The 17,462-nt window shown below is 32.8% G+C and overlaps 2 protein-coding genes across 9 annotated transcripts; one reads left to right on the top strand and one right to left on the bottom strand.

Moving 5' to 3' along the window:
* Nucleotides 1-252: 252 nt before the first annotated feature.
* On the bottom strand, nt 253-8,850 carry LOC119645122. 5 transcript variants are annotated; one of them, XR_005248620.1, is made up of 7 exons: nt 8,727-8,850; nt 4,179-4,288; nt 2,946-3,048; nt 1,662-1,977; nt 1,227-1,552; nt 448-706; nt 253-334 (listed from the first exon to the last, which is right to left on the bottom strand). XR_005248620.1 is itself a non-coding variant. In XM_038045052.1 (5 exons), exons 1-5 carry the CDS (start codon nt 4,268-4,270, stop codon nt 506-508), a joined length of 1,038 nt encoding a protein of 345 aa, XP_037900980.1. In that variant the 5' UTR covers nt 4,271-4,379; the 3' UTR covers nt 283-505. The 5 variants fall into 5 exon arrangements, 1 of the variants encoding a protein (XP_037900980.1); XR_005248618.1 differs by lacking the exon at nt 8,727-8,850 and adding an exon at nt 6,934-7,962; XR_005248619.1 differs by lacking the exon at nt 8,727-8,850 and adding an exon at nt 6,786-6,903.
* Nucleotides 4,023-17,451, top strand: LOC119645123 (tensin-4-like). 4 transcript variants are annotated; one of them, XM_038045054.1, is made up of 6 exons: nt 12,466-12,597; nt 13,491-13,589; nt 13,697-13,817; nt 14,915-15,188; nt 15,247-15,527; nt 15,623-17,450. In XM_038045054.1, exons 1-6 carry the CDS (start codon nt 12,542-12,544, stop codon nt 15,818-15,820), a joined length of 1,029 nt encoding a protein of 342 aa, XP_037900982.1. In that variant the 5' UTR covers nt 12,466-12,541; the 3' UTR covers nt 15,821-17,450. The 4 variants fall into 4 exon arrangements, with proteins under 4 accessions (XP_037900985.1, XP_037900982.1, XP_037900984.1 ...); XM_038045057.1 differs by lacking the exons at nt 12,466-12,597; nt 13,491-13,589 and adding an exon at nt 4,023-4,087 and having other exon boundaries at nt 15,623-17,451; XM_038045056.1 differs by lacking the exon at nt 13,491-13,589 and having other exon boundaries at nt 15,623-17,451.
* Nucleotides 17,452-17,462: the final 11 nt, after the last annotated feature.

Raw genomic sequence — 17,462 nt, 5'->3', positions numbered from 1 at the left:
AAATATTACACATATAAACTGGAAGAATATGGCATTGGAAGCAGGGCTGTAAGTAGCCATTTGATACTCACCTTATCGTCGATAAAAATCACAAAAAATAAATTCTTCCTGCGTTTTATTACGAAACGTTTGTAAAAGCTTTTTTTCTTTAAATATTATTTTTTTTGTTGCAAACTTTTTTGGATTATTTAATGCAATGAGTTTTATTACAGCCAGAATACGTATGTTACAAAGAAGAACGGATTTTTAAAGTTGCGCTTTTTTCCGTTCCTCGCCCTTCGGGATTCGGCACATAGTATCCCGGTAAAGAAAGAAAAGAAAAAATCCATAAAAACTGAAAGTGAGAAAATGCAAGAAAGCGTTTGGTGGGCATTCAATATACGCCCTAAGGCGAACATGGTTTTTCATATGCTGATAGGATTTATTAATGAATATATATACACATACATTCTTTCGCTGTAGATGCGCTGTAAGCTATTAAAATCAATGGTCGGATTATAAATCTTTAAGTGTCCATCCGATTATTGGCTTCTATATATTGGAAAAACATCTTCAAAGATTCGTAAGTATCGAAATCGTCCATATTTCGACGAGAGCTGGATAGATTTGGAGGTCTGGGCAGGGCCAACGGTACAGGCAACAGTTCGGGCATTACAGAATGATGCGTTATTAAGGCCTTCAGCGTTTTGAATTCTTTTCGAAATCCCTGAAAAGAAAAGACATTTATTGATTATATCTCTTCTATACACACATATGGCGCCATTTCAAAAGACGATTAATATTAAAATTATAAAAAAAAAGATATGACCACGGTAAGAGGTTCAGCTAAGTCATACAAGAGCATTCATTGTACGTACATATATATTTCAAATATATTCCTGGACGCAATGATCGGAATTCCCACCCCTTTTGTATGGATTATATGAAAATGACACATATCTCAAAATATTAACTTTATTTCAGTAGAAAAATGAGTGATTTCTGAAGCGAACGGAGAACAACTTTACACTCTAAGATGTTTATTACCTAAAGCTGCTTAACTATACATTTGGCTGACCGAAGGAATTTTGGAAGCTTGTTATCAATTGAGATGTGTTTTTTCAAAAAAATAAAAATAATAAATAGGCTGCGAATGTCGATCGCAGCCAAATCGGGAAGAAATCATTCTGTATTGGAGGTTAGTATGTGCGTGTTCATATGTCCCGTAGTTCTCTTCTTATCCCTACCTTAATTTTGTAACCGTTGACGGTATTTAATATAATATAATTAGCCGTCTTAGGTTCTACAGGCGATGATATTCTAAGTGTCAATGCGTAACAGCCAAGCTTTGATGCACTACGTCTAACGAAAAAGGCACCCGGGCTTTTCGAAGCCAATACCTCTTCAGCTATTTCTCTAGAAATACCAGCTTGAAACCACGGCGCATCTTTAAGTTCAATCTCTTCTTTTTCAGACGACCAACATTCGCTTTTTTCTGAACTAGTACTGGTCTGATTGTATTTCGGATGCGTTGATTTTAAACGGTTTGCAAATGTCTTTGGACTCGAATTCGCTGCATTGGAGAACAAATTGGGAAATATATTTATATGAAATATTTTCGATAGGTAAAAGAAGCAAGATTAATATTAACGAATACTCTTAACGGAATTTGAAATATTTACCGCTGCTCGTTTCTCGAAGGTGCCTGTTCCTTAATTTATATTCACTACTATCGTTCACATTAGGTATATCCAATGCTGGGAAAGCTGTTAATGACTGACGGCAAGAGTCGCCGAATTTACTACTAATGAAAGTATCAGGTCCGAAGTTGTCTTCATTAACATAACCATTAGAATAGATTTGTAGGTCTATCGAAATCTCCGTATCTCTTGAAATTGAGTTTTCTTCAGTTTTAACTTCTCCTGTGGGTGTATCTAAATTAACTAAAGGTCTCGACTCCTCATGGGCTTTTAGAAAACCCATCGTTAAACGCTTCACCTATAATAAAAAAAAAATCATTAAAAACAAATAATACGCCTATAGTCAGTCACCTCAAAAAGAATCTATATTCTGCATACATAGCTATTCGAATTTGGATCAATATGTACAAAATTGCAAAGTATTTTTATAAAATTACATATTTAGTCATTTAGGACCACATTTCAATTAATGTTTTTTTTTGGTAGGCTCTATACAATTTATATCTGCTATATCCGCCTGAGTGGCCGAGTAGGCAAGAGTCTCGACTAGCAAGTCAATGGTCGTGGGTTCGAATCTCAAGTGCGGTAGAGTTTTTAATAATAATAATAATAAAAGCCGATAGCCTTAGATGCTAGTGCTTTTAAGAGTTTAGTCTTAGAATTTATTTCTCTGGCGAAATTAATAATAATAATAATAGTAATATATCTGCTATAACCTACTTACGTACCTTCGCTAAGAATAAAATAATATTCTTTTGACACTGTAAGACCTCAGTGAATTCAATACCGCTTGTTTGGGGTCTTCCAGACAAAATTGTAGGCCGAACGAGGTCGTTGACAGAGCGGGGTGTAAAATAGCCCAGGGCAAGGAACATCAGTCCATCCGAAAAGAAGGTTTCGATCGTCCGTGTTTGTTGGATAAACAATGACCCCGCCCCCGCCGCCTCACCCTCCCGTTTTATCTATTAATAACGAACTAGCAAACTTTTCTATTGACACGTGCGCTTATCCGCTATAACCTCCGACCGTCTGACCCTTTAACTATATAAATATAACATAACAAGATTGCAAGCAATTATACTCCAGGGTGGAAAAGCAAATTTCCTAACCAAAAAATTTAATATTTCTCGAAATCTTTAAAAATTAGCTGTAGATGAAAAAAAATACCCATTGACTGAACTTGATCCAATCGCGGATAAATCGTACACATCTGCCACGAAGCTTATTATATGAGTCGCATTACAGTTTTTCAAATTTAGTTCTTACCAAAGGTGGTTTATCCGAAAATCGTACACAATTGTTCCATTCGGTGGATGAGTCATCTTCTTCAGAGTTAGTGTTTCGTTCCACTTTCTCATTTTCATTGCATCTATAAGCAAAAATAGATGGATGCATGAACGTTCAATACTCTATATTTTAGCTATCATATCACTCAATAAATCTCTGACTCGACACATATGTGGCAACACCGTTGAAAGACACTGGAGGATTTCGGAACAGTGTGCACCTACAAGCGATTCGTGTCAAAATTTCACAACATTCCGATCATTAGTTTACAAGTTTAGAGAAGACGGCTTTCGCCGATAGTTGTGCACTCCGCTCATTGAGTGGTAGATCTACTTATCGCATCAATAAATCCTTTTGCATTTCGCTTGAATAGCACCAAGCCGTGCTCAATACGTTGAGCAAACACTTCACCCTCTTCTCATGAACGAATGTTCATTCAAAATAGTCTGATATAGTCTGAGCCGTCTGATATCTTCAAGACGCAATCTCAGTTTGTACAACGATTTTGTAAACTTTTTTTTTCATCTTTCGTGGCGCGACCAGCATCATTAGTGTTCGTCAGTAGCGGTTGGCTTTCCTGCTGCCGAACTTATTAACCCACTGCTTAGCTGTTCAACATTAGCTTTCATTCATTGGAAACCATTGCGTAATCTCTCTTATTCATTGTTTTGAAAACTGGGCTCACTAACACAACTGCAATCTATAAACTAATTGTCAGAATGTCATGATATTTTATTTTGTACACGGTTTATAGTATCGAGAAATCATGTGGGTCTGTCTATGAGTGCTACCATAAGACCGGAAACTTATTGAGTGATATGTTTTCTCGCCTTTTGTCAACGTACACAATGATGTTTTTCCATTTTACGGAAATGTCAAAAAAAAAAAAAAAACTAGTAAAACATTTATATATAATACAGTATTGTCGGACCATTTATATCGAAATCTTTTATTACGATAATCGTTTGCAATTAAAAAGGAATATAACAACAACAATAACATATTAATGATATATATCAATAGAGTTTGGAAAGTGAGAGAACAGTTAAATCTCTCTTTTTGCCAGGACAACATTTTTCAGTTACGTCATATGGAACTATTATAAGATTTCATTCGTCATTGTAAGTGTAATGAAATTATTTTTAGCATGATTTTGAAAAGAAAATCTTTAAAAAGATGAAATTTTCGTAAAATAAACAAAAAAATATTTACGCTTGATTAACCGCATCGATTGTCATCATTTGATCCAGCTTGGGTATATTCAAGATGAAACTTCGGTTGTCTATATATGCATGTATATACATAGAAACTTGAGCTCTTATCTGCAATCGAAAAATTGAAAATTCGAATCAAATTAATTCGGCTCATCTGTTCATCTGGTCACTTAATTATTTTCTTTTTGTTTAATTTCTATTCGAAATCATATATGTATTAATAAAAATGTTGCGCCTTAAGAATTATTAATTTTCCAAATTGTTCTGAATTTCTCTGCAAAAAGTAAGAAAACGGTATTTAGCTATTGAAATAAAAAAAAAACTTTCATATGCCGTTATTGTCTTTGTCGTGGAAACAGGTCAAGAAGGAAATAAAAAAATACGACTGGATTATCATACTTTATTCATACTGGGTGGGCGTGCGCCATTCTTTGCAGAATATAAATGGAAACTTCTGTCATATATCTATTATAGGTGATGAGAAATGAGCAAAAAATCAATAAAGCAGAGATATTTTCAGCTTATATTGTTTTTTGTAGGCGTGTCATTTAAACGATTTGCATAACGTTGTCAAACAGGAAAGCGATCTCTTCATTTTTACAGAAGGGAAATTCTTGTGTAATTTATAGCAGATATTAAACAAGATGGGCGGACAAACGGACGGACCTTGTTAGATGGATTCCGAATTATAGACGCTCGTCAACAGCACCTTACCAGATCTCTGAAGCTTCCTTCTCGGAGTTACAAACCTTATATATATATATAAATATTTATATATATATATATACGACGATCATAACAATTGCACACTTAAAGCTGCCTTGGGAAAAAAAAAATTAATTAGAAAATATTTTCATGAATATTTAATTATTTTAAAAATTCATATAATAATAAAAAAAAATAAAGGAAGTTATAGTTAAAAAAACGATTTGTTTCGTTACTTGTATTCTGTTTTAAATCGGATGCATGTATGTATCATTATTGTTTCTGAGGTGACATTCAAAATATTGGAAAAATGTTAAAGTGCCTAAGAGTCTAATCTCTCTATTTGATCATTACAAATAATATCTCTTTACAAACCAAAGACAAGCGAAGATGTGTGAGATTTTCATGCGCTTATGCAAGCATCTCTTCCGCCTTGTAAGTATTGCTCTTGTTTCCCCCGTTTAAAGGATAAATAATTGGGGGGCTTCTAATCGGGTGGTTCTTGTCATTCTATTACATGATTTTGAACTTTCAACGGTTACGGTTGTGGTCATTGCTCCAATAAAACTCTTCGCTCTTGCGCAGCAAAGCATAAAATTTGAAATATGTCGGAAGCTATACTCATCTCAATCCTTCTATACGAACTATAGGACAAACTTATAACGTATCTTGCTTATAGTGGAATTGTCAGTTATTCTATGAAACTCAAGTTTGCCACTTAACTACAGGCAGACAAGATCAATTTCATTAAGTTCTAACACGAACATATTTATGTGCACACATGTGCACATATGTAATTCATTAGATCTCTAATAATTGTTTTTAGTTGATACGTATGTCAAAATTGATATAAATCGAACATTGATGATGATGTGAGCTTTGAAGATATTCTAAACCCTTTCTAAGGAGTCAGATAAAATATTGCTTTTCATGTAAAACATTTTGACTGACTATACTATATACTATATACAAAGATACTCAATAGAACGGTCTCTGATCTCTGAAAGGCAATAAAATGCCTGCGGAAAAGTATTGAAACAATTTAAACCAATAAACGGTGGAAAATATATTTCAAATTCGCAATAATGCAAAGAATTCATTAAATTCTGTTGGCCAGCAGCGCTGAATCGGCCAATACGCTCAGTAAAAAATTATTATAATTTTAAATAAAAGACGAGGATGTCTACTTCAATTTATCGAACACATCGAAGTGTGATTAAGGGAATATGACCTCATTTTAAGATGAGCAGTGAGTGTAAAGAATAAAAATGTTTTTCGCTCTGTTGTCCATACTGGTAGTTGCAATGTTATTATGAAATGGATATAAATGTATGTGCGTGTATGTGCAACAAAGGTGAATTTTTTTATTTATTTATTTTTTTTTTTTTATTTTATGTTATAGTTTCTTATACGCTTTTACCATTTTCACAATGAACGGGAGCATGAGTGCATATATACGAGTCTATGCGCATATATCGTAAAATTTTTTTTTCCTGAAAATCCTTCATTTTCAAATATTTCAGCTTAGATCGATTTTGTTATACATTTTTCGAAGAAAACTTATTAAGGACTTTTGTTAATTTGTATGTGCGTTATATGTGCATATATGTGTATATATATTGATATATATATATATATTGATATACATATATATATATATATATATATGTGTGTGTGTGTGTATATATAAATATATTTAGATATTTGTGCGTATATATACATATGCATATGTATATATGTATATATGCATATATATGTATATATATATATGCAATTGTAATTAATTATACATACACTCATATATAAGTATGTAAAAAATTATTGAATTGAAATTTTGTTAAGTTAATAACGAATACAATTTCAAGATTCAATTCATTCATTCATTCATTCATTCATTCACCTAAATATAATAATATTGAGCGAAATTGGGTAACAGGCTCCAATTGAATTGAATATTTGTTGATTTGTTTGATTTGATAATAGTGAAATGAACACACACAACTTTAGTTTTTTATTTATTTTATTCATAGTGTAAAGAAATCACATACGTTGACACGTCGACACGTTGACAAATGCACAGACACAGACACACTTATCGAATCTTAGTTGTGTGTAAATTTAATGTAAAAACACAATTCTTAATTTTTTTTTCATAGCTTTTAGTTGATGCTCTTAAAGAAAGTTTAAGGTACTGGAAAAAAATCATTGAGCGTTAAAAAACCGCCAGGTGTTAGGGCTCGCCAGGAACTAAGCTGCGTTGAGTTTGTTTTTATCTATCAAGTTGACAGACGAACGAAAACCGTATAATATTTGACATGTCCGCGCCTACGCTCACAAACGCTAAAACCGTTACTGCGCATAATCCTTCCCATCAATCGAGAAGAAATGTTGAATGCATTCAACTAGTGGTTACTAGTTTAATATGCTTTTTGTTTTATTGAAAACTTAAACAAATGAAAAAACACATTTCATGTCATGCCTGTTGTTCGTCTTGACGCACATTTTTCACCTTTGAAGGTTACACACTGCACTCTACTGAATGAAGAAATACAAGCTTGGACCAAATCAGAAGCTCATCATTTGCGAAAATGGCAAATAAAACAAGCTCACTTAAACGAACGATGGACCAATTATGAGGCGCATTGGCAAGACATTCAGAATAATTTTCACACTAAAAATTATTGCGTGTTTGCAAAAATTTTGGTCACTTGGAAGAGGCATTTATTGAGAAAAATATGCTACAATGCACATTAATCGAAGTAGTTTTCATCATATTTGACGGCATGGCGTTATCATGCATGTCGAAAGCACTTTTATTGATTTGGCGGCGACCCATCGATCGACTCATTTTCGCACTTCTTCAACTTTGCGGATCCGCGTGCCAGCTAAGTCATGCTGCAACGATTTGAACTAATGGTAATCAGCCAGGCGCCATGCTGAGTGTGATAGAACTTCCCATTCCCAAAAGTGGCAAATCGTGTCGTCTCTTTTAGTTTAGCAGCAACACCATAACCTTCAGGACGCGTTTGCTGGGCTTCGACAATAGATTGCGTGAAAGCAAATAACAAAAGTAATAAAAGTCGAAAATGTAATTTTTAGCGTCGGCATACGATGAATAAATCAATCATATTAAATGAAAAACTATCAGTTTATATAGAGGAAAGTCAAAATCAACGAATTCAATCGTTTCACACACTGATATTTCCCAATTCTTTATCATTTTTACGTATAAAAGTCACTGATTAAAATTAATGCAAATACGTAATAGTTAGAGTCTTTACCGTATTTTGTTATTTTAAAATAAGATTGCAAGCGTAGGCACTTTTTAACAATTGGTTAATATACAAGATTACTGCGTAAATAAATCGATCTTCCCAAGTCCGAGCCCATAAAGTGAATGCTTTTTAACTTTCCCCATCGGGTATTCGGTTATGTTTCTTTTTTGCGAATTCTTATCGCTATCGCTCGAATTGTTAACACCACAAATAAAAATTTGTTATGCCCTTGAGGTTCCAATGCATAAATGCATGTTCAGACTTTAGGCAAATATTTTGCAATTTCTTACTTCTGAGACGTAGACAACAAAACAAAAGTTTATGTAGGCAATAAAAATGCAAACAATATTGATTGGTATTAACATTTTATTCCATGCACTATATATATATATATATATACATCCTGATTATCCCCGATTTGAGTATGAAGAGAATATACAATGATTAGTTACTTCACTAATACAAACATACATACATACATACATACATACATACACACATATGATGAAAATTGCGCAACCAATCTCATCCTCCTACGCATTCCCTCATTTTTTATAAGGACTTACTTTGTGTAGTTGCAATCGGCATTAAACAGATGCTCCTCCAAAGATGAGAAAAACTTTCAACTATTTTTCTGCTTTATTTGCATTTGCTTGACATCCACAACATAAGCAGTTTAAACTACAGTCCTACAAACAGAACTTTTAACGAGTTCTTTCCATCTATTGTAGACCAACTAACTATGCGAAAAGTTTATTTCAAAAGTTTTTGTCAAGCACTTAAGCAGGAAAATCTAAGAGAATTTATGACCCAATTCCAACTTTTCTTATTTAAAGAAAAAATACTGTAAAATACTATCTTAAGCGTAGATTTGTGCCAGAAATTTTTAAGTTAAATGCAAACCGCATACGTTTAACACCAAATAATTCGTATCAAAAGAATCGCTTTAACGGGAACTTTTACCCCGCTACACATTTTACTAAAAGTGGAGAGTCCCCAAAACAATTGTGTTTAAAAACGTCACGTCAAACGTCAGTCTATCAGTTGATATAAGGCAAGTATATTGAATATATAATATATTAGGTGTTTGCGTTAATTTTGATCAGCGAAGTTTACAAGTAAAAATGATTTAAAAAGATGGGAAATATTAGTAAATATAACGGTGGAATTCGATCGTTTTGACCTTCCTCTCTCTACACAAACTAACAGTTTTTCATTTAATATGTGTTGATTCGTTCAACGTGGAGTCCTCAAAATTACATTTTCGACTTTCATTACCTTTGTGGTTTGGTTTGATGAAATTTGTTGCCGAAGCCTAGCAAACACGTCCATCAGCTTATGGTGATGCTGCTCCATCATATCCCAATTGTCAATTTCGATTTCAACGATTAAAAAGCGATGATGTCAATGACAAAAAACGGCCTGGAGGACCCAAAAAGCTCAAAAACCATGAATGAAGCAAGTCTTATTGGACGAAGACCGATCGCAAACTCTCAAAAAACCTTCGAATAATAGCTTAGTAATTGATGAATGAATTGTTTCTAGACGTTTACATGCGTTGCGCAGTGTACTCATCGGGCGCGGGGCCTTCTGATTACGATTTGTTCAAATCGTTGCAGCATGGCTTCCGCAAAGTTGCAAAAGTCCGAAAATGAATCGATAATAAAGATAATAATGAAGACCTTATGTTCTATAAGTCCAACTCCATTTAACTGTTATTTTTTTTCTTAAAGAAAGATCAACAAAGATCTTTTAAAAGAAAAGAAGTTTTACGAAAATTGAGGAAATTGATCAAAGTAACCGCATAATCTACCAAACAACTCTGCTTTGAAAAGGAGAAAGAAACCGCTCGACAAAAACGACAAAAAAGCGACTCTTTTCTTTTTTTGCACGATCTTGTTTTATCCAATTTTGAGATAACACGCACGACTCACCGAACAGGAGCAAAAATACTTTTTTTACGCGGATTTTTTATTCTAAAGCGAATGACGAAAAAAATGTTGAAAGATTTTTTCGATCCTGCCATGGAGCGTACATTAAAATGTCAACGTAATCTTAAATATTGTTTGGCCGAATTTAAAGAATTATATTAGCAATTTGTACAGATGTATTGTAACAACAACAAGAAACCAGCAGAGGCTATTAATTACGAAATTACGAAATTCTTCATATGAGGAACAGACATATCTGACAAATCTGCTGTCGATAGCATCCGTCTAGATCTAATCCGTAATAAAATCTATTCTACAACACAATAACTCAATATTTAGCGAGTCTCTGGTTAAACGTAATGAATGTGGACATATTCCAGTTAATGGCAGTGCAACACTAACACACTATACGTACGTAGTTAGTGTTTCTATAAAACTTAGGATGCGAAGAATTTTACTCAGCCATCTCTCAGAATACGGATAGTATTCGTATATATTTATGTAAGCCCGATGCGCCCGAATGCGAATTCATCGCAGTATTTACTATCAGAACCAATTCGAAGCGATTTAAGCATGTCTGTCTGTCTGTCCAGTTGTTTATTCGTCTGTCCGTCTACGCAACTGTATCATATCTGTGGTAAATATTCTACTGTTGGCAGAAATTATGCTATCGCTTCCAAAACTTGCAAAAGCATCTAAAAATTACCCAAACACGCCCACAGGCCTATGTAACAAAATCTGCGAACACCTTTGCTTTTCATATTTTTTGCTTACTGCCCATAAAATACTCTTCACTTTTATTCTGAAATGAAAAATAACCAGCCGCATCCATCCAATAGTAAAGAGCGTGAAAATTTTCTTCTTCACGATGATGGGCATAAAGGATTCGGTCACGACTGAATATCATTTTCTTACCTGTTATACCCTCCACCGAAAGCTGACAAAACGTTTGCAACGCCCAGAAGGAAGCATCAGAGACCCGGTAAACTATATTTGTATATATATATATATATATATATATGTATATATATACTCACTTTATCAGCATCAAATTTTGAATCAATTTAAGCAAGTCCGTCTGTCCGATGACGTGGTTTTTACTGCTAAGAGAATGTTTACAACACACATGCTTAAATTGATTCTCAACTTGATACTGATCCAAAAAAATATATATACCTTGTGGAGTCTATCAAGCTTCCTACTGGGTGTTGCAAACATTTGGACAAAATGCATATGCCCCGTATCTTTCGATGATGGGTCTAAAGATTACGCTCGATATGGGAAGAGCAAAAGATTGAAAGACCTAAGAAATGAAGAAAGAGCTAATCATGAAATAATATAATAACATATATACGCACATATAATTATGTAAAATGATGAGATTAGGTCTTAGAATTTGATAGCAGTGCATCTGAACCCTGATCGGTTGAATATTTTGCTTACCTCTTTTTGTTATCCGTTATTGAATCAATTGTTATTGATCATTTTAATCCTATTGACATAATGGCTTATATTAAATTGATTCAATATTAAAAATGCAAATCTGATTATATTTACATTTAAGCAAGAATCAAATATAAACTGATTGTGGAAAAAGTGTTCAAGATCAAGTTGAACTAAAAGAATCAAGAATGCGGCGGTCGAAGAGACAAATGCAACCCTGCCACAACTAACAAAAAAATAATAAGAAGAGGAAAAATGCAACCAAAAGCTAAACAGAGAAAATACCATCCATCCGAAATTTGTTCTCAATCCGTTTTTACTTTCAAAAAAAAAAAAAAAATGTATATATATATATATATATGTATATATATTGCAACAAGTTTTAATATCGAAAATCCCTTTAGAATTTGAGAGAGCATGAGTTGAGAGATCATTAAACTTGGCATCTCTAGATGTAACTAACAAAATAAAACGTCGAAAGGTCGGCATAATTTAAGAACATCGTAACTTGATTTTTTATAAAACCGATCTTTTCGTGATTTCTTCCGAAAAGTAATAGTTTTCATATAATTTTAGTAATGAAAAAGAAATTGATAAGCAAGCATTGTTCCTATCGGTTGACAACATTTATTTATCGATTGAATGCGATGCATTAAAATTCTTCTTAACAATATCAGCATAGCATTGTTTACGCTATTTGCTCAGTTCATTAAACTCTTGTGCAATGGAATGCACATTAAATTTCGACTGGATCTTCGCTAATGCATCGATATGTGATAATATCAGAAAATTCGCGAAAACTTAAGAACATACAAAGGAAGTAAAAAAGAAAAAAAAAAAAAAAGTCTTCTCTTTTGAGTTGAGTGCAAGAATTAAAAATTCATTTCAATTGCATCATAAGTACTTGTGTGTAAACGAAAGAAAAACCAAGTCCGCCGAATGAAAATAGAAAATGTACGAAATCACTGAATAATAAATTTGCACAGCAACGAATAAATTTCACAATAATGGAAAACCTGTTGTTCAACACACTGGATTACCGAGAAAAGATTAAACACACTCTGTACGTGTAAGATGGTTAAAAAAAATAAAAAATAAAAATTAAAATAAAAATAAAAGAAAACGCAATGTGAATATCATTATTTTCAAAAAGGTATAGGTCAAGCAAGTGCTTGAAATGAAAATCATTTTTCGCATTATCTCATCTCTCTTTCAATTATCTGAATTTAAAATCAAAAGACCCTTAAGACGAGTCACCTTTAAGCGATATATTAACCTGTAATGTAACAAGTTTTTATTCACTTGTTGCTTTTGTAAAGACAGGTTAAATTATATCTTAAATGCAGCGTAATGCATAATTAAATGTGAACACATTACAATTAAAAATTTCTACACTTATTTTTACATTATATGTGTGCAATGGTGTGTAATATATAAAATATATTGGCAGTACAAGCTTTTCAATGCAAAAGGACTCGTTTACCTTTAAATAACATTCAATGCAATTACAAATAAATATATACATATATATGCTACTGATCGCCTAGACTAGACCGATCACACAAAGTAATTGCTTTGCAATAAAAAGTTAAACCTATGGTGAGTCGTTTTAGAAGTAACCACCAATTGCCAAGCAAACACTGCCATTTTCTTCGCTCATTCACTTGCATTCACTTTATTATACAACGGAACCCGTTTTGTAGAATAAGAATTAAGAACTTGAGAAAATGTTTTCGTTTCTATGCATGTATGCATGCATGCATGCATTCATGCATTGTTGAATTGAAGGAACGATAAACTGCTTTTATTTAAAATTGAATATACACATATAAAGTCAATTTATATACGTGCGGAAAATATTTTAGAATAAAAACATTGCATTTTTCTTTCTCTTAACACGAATATATTGAATTTTTGACGAGATTTCATTTAAACGCTTCTCTGATTAAATAAAAGCATGCAGGACATACGATTGCGTGTAGAGCCATCGGTGACACATATTTCGCCCACAAATGAAAGGCGACCTATACAATTATTGTCACAAATAAGTTTAAGGTATGTTATAAGGCACACTTAAGTATGGGTTTTCTTTTTGTTTTTTTGTTTTTTTTTTTTTGTTTTTGTTTTTGTTTTCTAATTAAAAGTAATTGCGTTATAATTAGCAATAGCAACGATGTTGGAGGACATCAATTGAATCGGGTGCAGCAGTCTCCCAGTTCCGAAGAGGACAATTCACCCACCGAAATGAACAATTGTCGCCGCCTAGTGGATAAGCCGCCTTTAGTAAGTATGAACTTGTTGAATTTTATAAAATGAAAATTGATTGATGCGAAAATAACGCCACGAAAGGAAGTTATTACGAAAAGAAAATGACGATGAAAATGAGAATTTTCAATTTATATGCATTCCTATTTTTGGAACAAGTGCAAAAATCACGAAATTACATAGTTATCTACGTTAAATACCCCTCAATAAATTGAAATAAAATAATTAATAAATAAGAAAATTATATTCAGCGGGAGACGAATCCACCATATTCTCGCACCTATGCTGTTCGCATTCTACTTTTCAAATTCTTTTGTTTGATATCCATATCGCTAATATTATTAAGGAAAAAATCTCAGCATGTTCATTTTAGGATTAACCCATTCTTAGGTAGATAATATATCTTCTCATGTGAGGAACGTACAAAATGATTTTAAACATTCTGTAGAAAATGCCAGCCTTCTAACTTTTATAGTTTTGGAGGAAAAATCCAAAAATTTTGTTAGTAAAAACAGAATCGCGTTCACTGCGCGCTCCTGCTCCGACCAATTTCGCCCAACCTACGTGCAACAACTTCCAATGTCTGTATCAAATTTGAAGTCGATATCTTAATTTTTGTGACCAGGAGAGTGCCAATAACAAATATCGTACGTACGGACAGACACCGCTTAATCAATTCAGAATTTCACGCTGCTCACGAATGCGTAAACTTTATAGAGTCTTTGAACCTTCCTCTTGGGAGTTACATACATTGTGAAAAAAAAAAAAAAAAACAAAATGAATTCACCCTTATCCTTCAGTGATGGGCAGAGGCAGAATAAATACATAACGATGTATATGTTTATTTATTAATTAATTAATTTATTTATTTATTTTTTAGCACTTGTGTAACCTCGAAGCCATTAAGACCTATTCTAATAGGTCTAAAAAGAAAACAAAAAAAAAAATTCGCAAAAACTTTCTTTTGAAATCAAAATAGTTAGGATTTAATTTTATTTCCAATCCCATTACTTCAAATAGTGTTTTATAAAGACTTAAAATATTCTTTAATTTAATGTTGAATGATGAAAGTAGATTGCACCGCTATTGCATTCATTAACTGATAACATTTGTAGGTGAAACGATTAACTATGGGCATGGGTCTGTTGCGTGCTACAGAAGAAAGTCGCCCATTGGTAAACACAACATCGTCATCGATAAATTCAGGATCGTCTCAAACAATATCAGATGGTTACGTAAACGAGGCGATTTGTGAGCCAGAGAAATTATTACCTAGCCGTTATGCGGACTCTTACGGACAATCTTTGTCAGTGCTTGACACCGCCCAGCAATTTACCGATCGTAACGAATTTAGTTATAAAAAAAAGTACTTCAGAGAAACCTGCAGTGGTAATGAAACTGCTATCAAATTTAAAATAATAATTATTAATGTCATTTTTTATTTCAGCCAACTCAAGCCCGAAGCTCTTTCCATCTGCCGGCTCGATGTGTTTCGAAGGCTTAAGCCGGACAGAACAGAATGAATTGAAAGGAGCTCCTTGGTTTCAAGCTGGCATTCCTAGAGAAATATCATTAGAAGTATTATCGAGACAAAATCCCGGAGCTTTTTTGGTACGTGAGAGTACAACCAAGCCGGGCTGTTTTGCTTTGTCTCTGCGTGTACCTCCACCAGCTCCTAAGGTTGCCCATTATTTAATTTTAAGATCTCAAAGGGGCTATAAAATAAAGGTAATAACTTTTCGTACTATTCTTTGCAATAAAATATATAACTATATATATATGTACATATATATACGCCAATGGTAATTTGTAAATACTTATAGGGCTTCACAAAAGAGTTTTCTTCACTGCGCGCCCTCATAACACATCATTCCGTAATGCCAGAACTGTTGCCGATCCCGCTGACGCTGCCACGTCCGAACACAAATAGTACAGTTTCTCTTCAAAATGGAAATGAAGACTCTGACACTTACGGTTCGCTAAATGATTTCCGCAAAATGATGACAGACTGGAACGTATGACTTGAAAGCGAACGCCTTATTAAAGACCATTCTTGAAAGTGAATTTACTTAATATTTTACTTAATTTTTCGAATGTCGTGATTAGTTTATAGAAAAATGCTAATACGCAAAAGTTTCCCGAATTCTCTCTGTCGTACATATCAGTTATCCCCAAAAAAGTAATTGTCGATTTTATATATATATATATATATATATATATATATATATTCTGAAATTGTACTCTCAAATAATTACTTTACTAAGCCATTTAGTTTTTGCATTTGAAGCAATAATTGTCACAGCGTACCTCGTTTGTGCTCGCATCCGGTTGTCATATGAGTTTGAACGGAGAAGCGAAATGTCCAGAATTTAAACAAGTAAAGACACTCAAACAAATGGATATACTTTAAAATTTTTACAATTCGACGAAAGCTTTTTTGCTTACTTGGAAATTTTTGTACAAATTTACAAACAGATCATGTTACTACCTACCATGTCTTTTTATTAAAAATGTGAAAAAAAAAATTTTTTTTTTCCTCTTCATATCATTGTGCGAATTAGTGTTACTATTATTAATTAAGTTCACCAAGTGCAAAAAGATCCATAAATACATCTAACTTAATCTTGTGATAAACAAAACAAAAAAACAAAAAAAAAAACAACAAAACTATGTTCATCGAAGACAAAAGTTTTTATACCTATTCATTTGTCAATCGAGTATAAATGTAGTTTCAAAATATCGCTTAGATAGCTTCTTCTTTTTTTTTTTTTTTTATATAAACATCAACTGTATACTAAGGTATAATAGATCTGTAGTTACCTTTATAAAACTCAGAAATATTTATATATGTATGTACGTATGATGGCCCCTTATTATCATTGCCATAGTCTTACTGAATTGTCACCCTTTCATCTGAAGGTTAAGTTGCTCCTTAACTGCTTTTATTATAACTAACACAAAGCGTACGTTGCACTTGTCAAGCATTTATTAGTCACATAAATATAAATATGTGCGAAACAGAGATTCATATACGTACACGTATTTTAGGTGACAAGCATTTAAATATAAATTATATACGTGTCTTGACCCGAATACCGAAATGCACTTAGGTGGATTTGTCTTTCAGTATCATTGAAATCTCTATCTTTGGCTATAAGCAAAAGTTGTTTTAAAAAAATGTTAATTTGTCTGCGGGTCAACTTGGAAATAATATAAATTTAAATACTTAATAAACGTGATATTTACGAACAATTATGATAGGATTTAAATATTTTGACCTCTCTCCCTTCTTATGAGTGCCTGACGATTTTAGTTCATATTTTTAACAGTCACTATTTTCTTTGTCCGGTCGTAAATTATCAGCGGCATCTACATAACTTATATACACAATTTTGATAAATGTCGTTTATTATATTATTATTGTTAATATTGTAGTTTAACTCGTTGAAACATTGTTAAATTTGTTCAACACTTTTTGACTTAGCATTTTGTGTAGTAATTGTATTAATAAATGAATAAAATTATATATTGTGCATCTTATAAAAGAATATTGTGTATATATATAAACATTCAACAGCCAAAATATATCATCGAGTGGTATTTCGTATGTTTTAAAAGAGGAATAGAAGAGTATTAAGTGTACAGATATATATATACATATAT

The sequence above is a fragment of the Glossina fuscipes genome, unplaced genomic scaffold (genome assembly GCF_014805625.2).
Source record: "Glossina fuscipes isolate IAEA_lab_2018 unplaced genomic scaffold, Yale_Gfus_2 1, whole genome shotgun sequence".
NCBI classification, from domain to species: Eukaryota; Metazoa; Arthropoda; class Insecta; order Diptera; family Glossinidae; genus Glossina; species Glossina fuscipes.
This window is presented reverse-complemented; position numbering and strand designations above follow the sequence as displayed.

What these genes read in the sequence shown, in the direction of transcription:
- LOC119645122 (XM_038045052.1), bottom strand. Translation starts at nt 4,270, where the DNA reads ATGTATATACATGCATATATAGACAACCGAAGTTTCATCTTGAATATA. An exon ending in TTTCGGATAAACCACCTTTG is followed by an intron (nt 1,978 to 2,945) that starts GTAAGAACTAAA and finishes TTTTTATTATAG; the next exon opens with GTGAAGCGTTTAACGATGGG. An exon ending in TCAACGGTTACAAAATTAAG is followed by an intron (nt 707 to 1,226) that starts GTAGGGATAAGA and finishes TTTTCTTTTCAG; the next exon opens with GGATTTCGAAAAGAATTCAA.
- LOC119645123 (XM_038045054.1), top strand. Translation starts at nt 12,542, where the DNA reads ATGGAAAACCTGTTGTTCAACACACTGGATTACCGAGAAAAGATTAAA. An exon ending in GAAAAGATTAAACACACTCT is followed by an intron (nt 12,598 to 13,490) that starts GTACGTGTAAGA and finishes ATTAAATAAAAG; the next exon opens with CATGCAGGACATACGATTGC. An exon ending in CTTCAGAGAAACCTGCAGTG is followed by an intron (nt 15,189 to 15,246) that starts GTAATGAAACTG and finishes TTTTTATTTCAG; the next exon opens with CCAACTCAAGCCCGAAGCTC.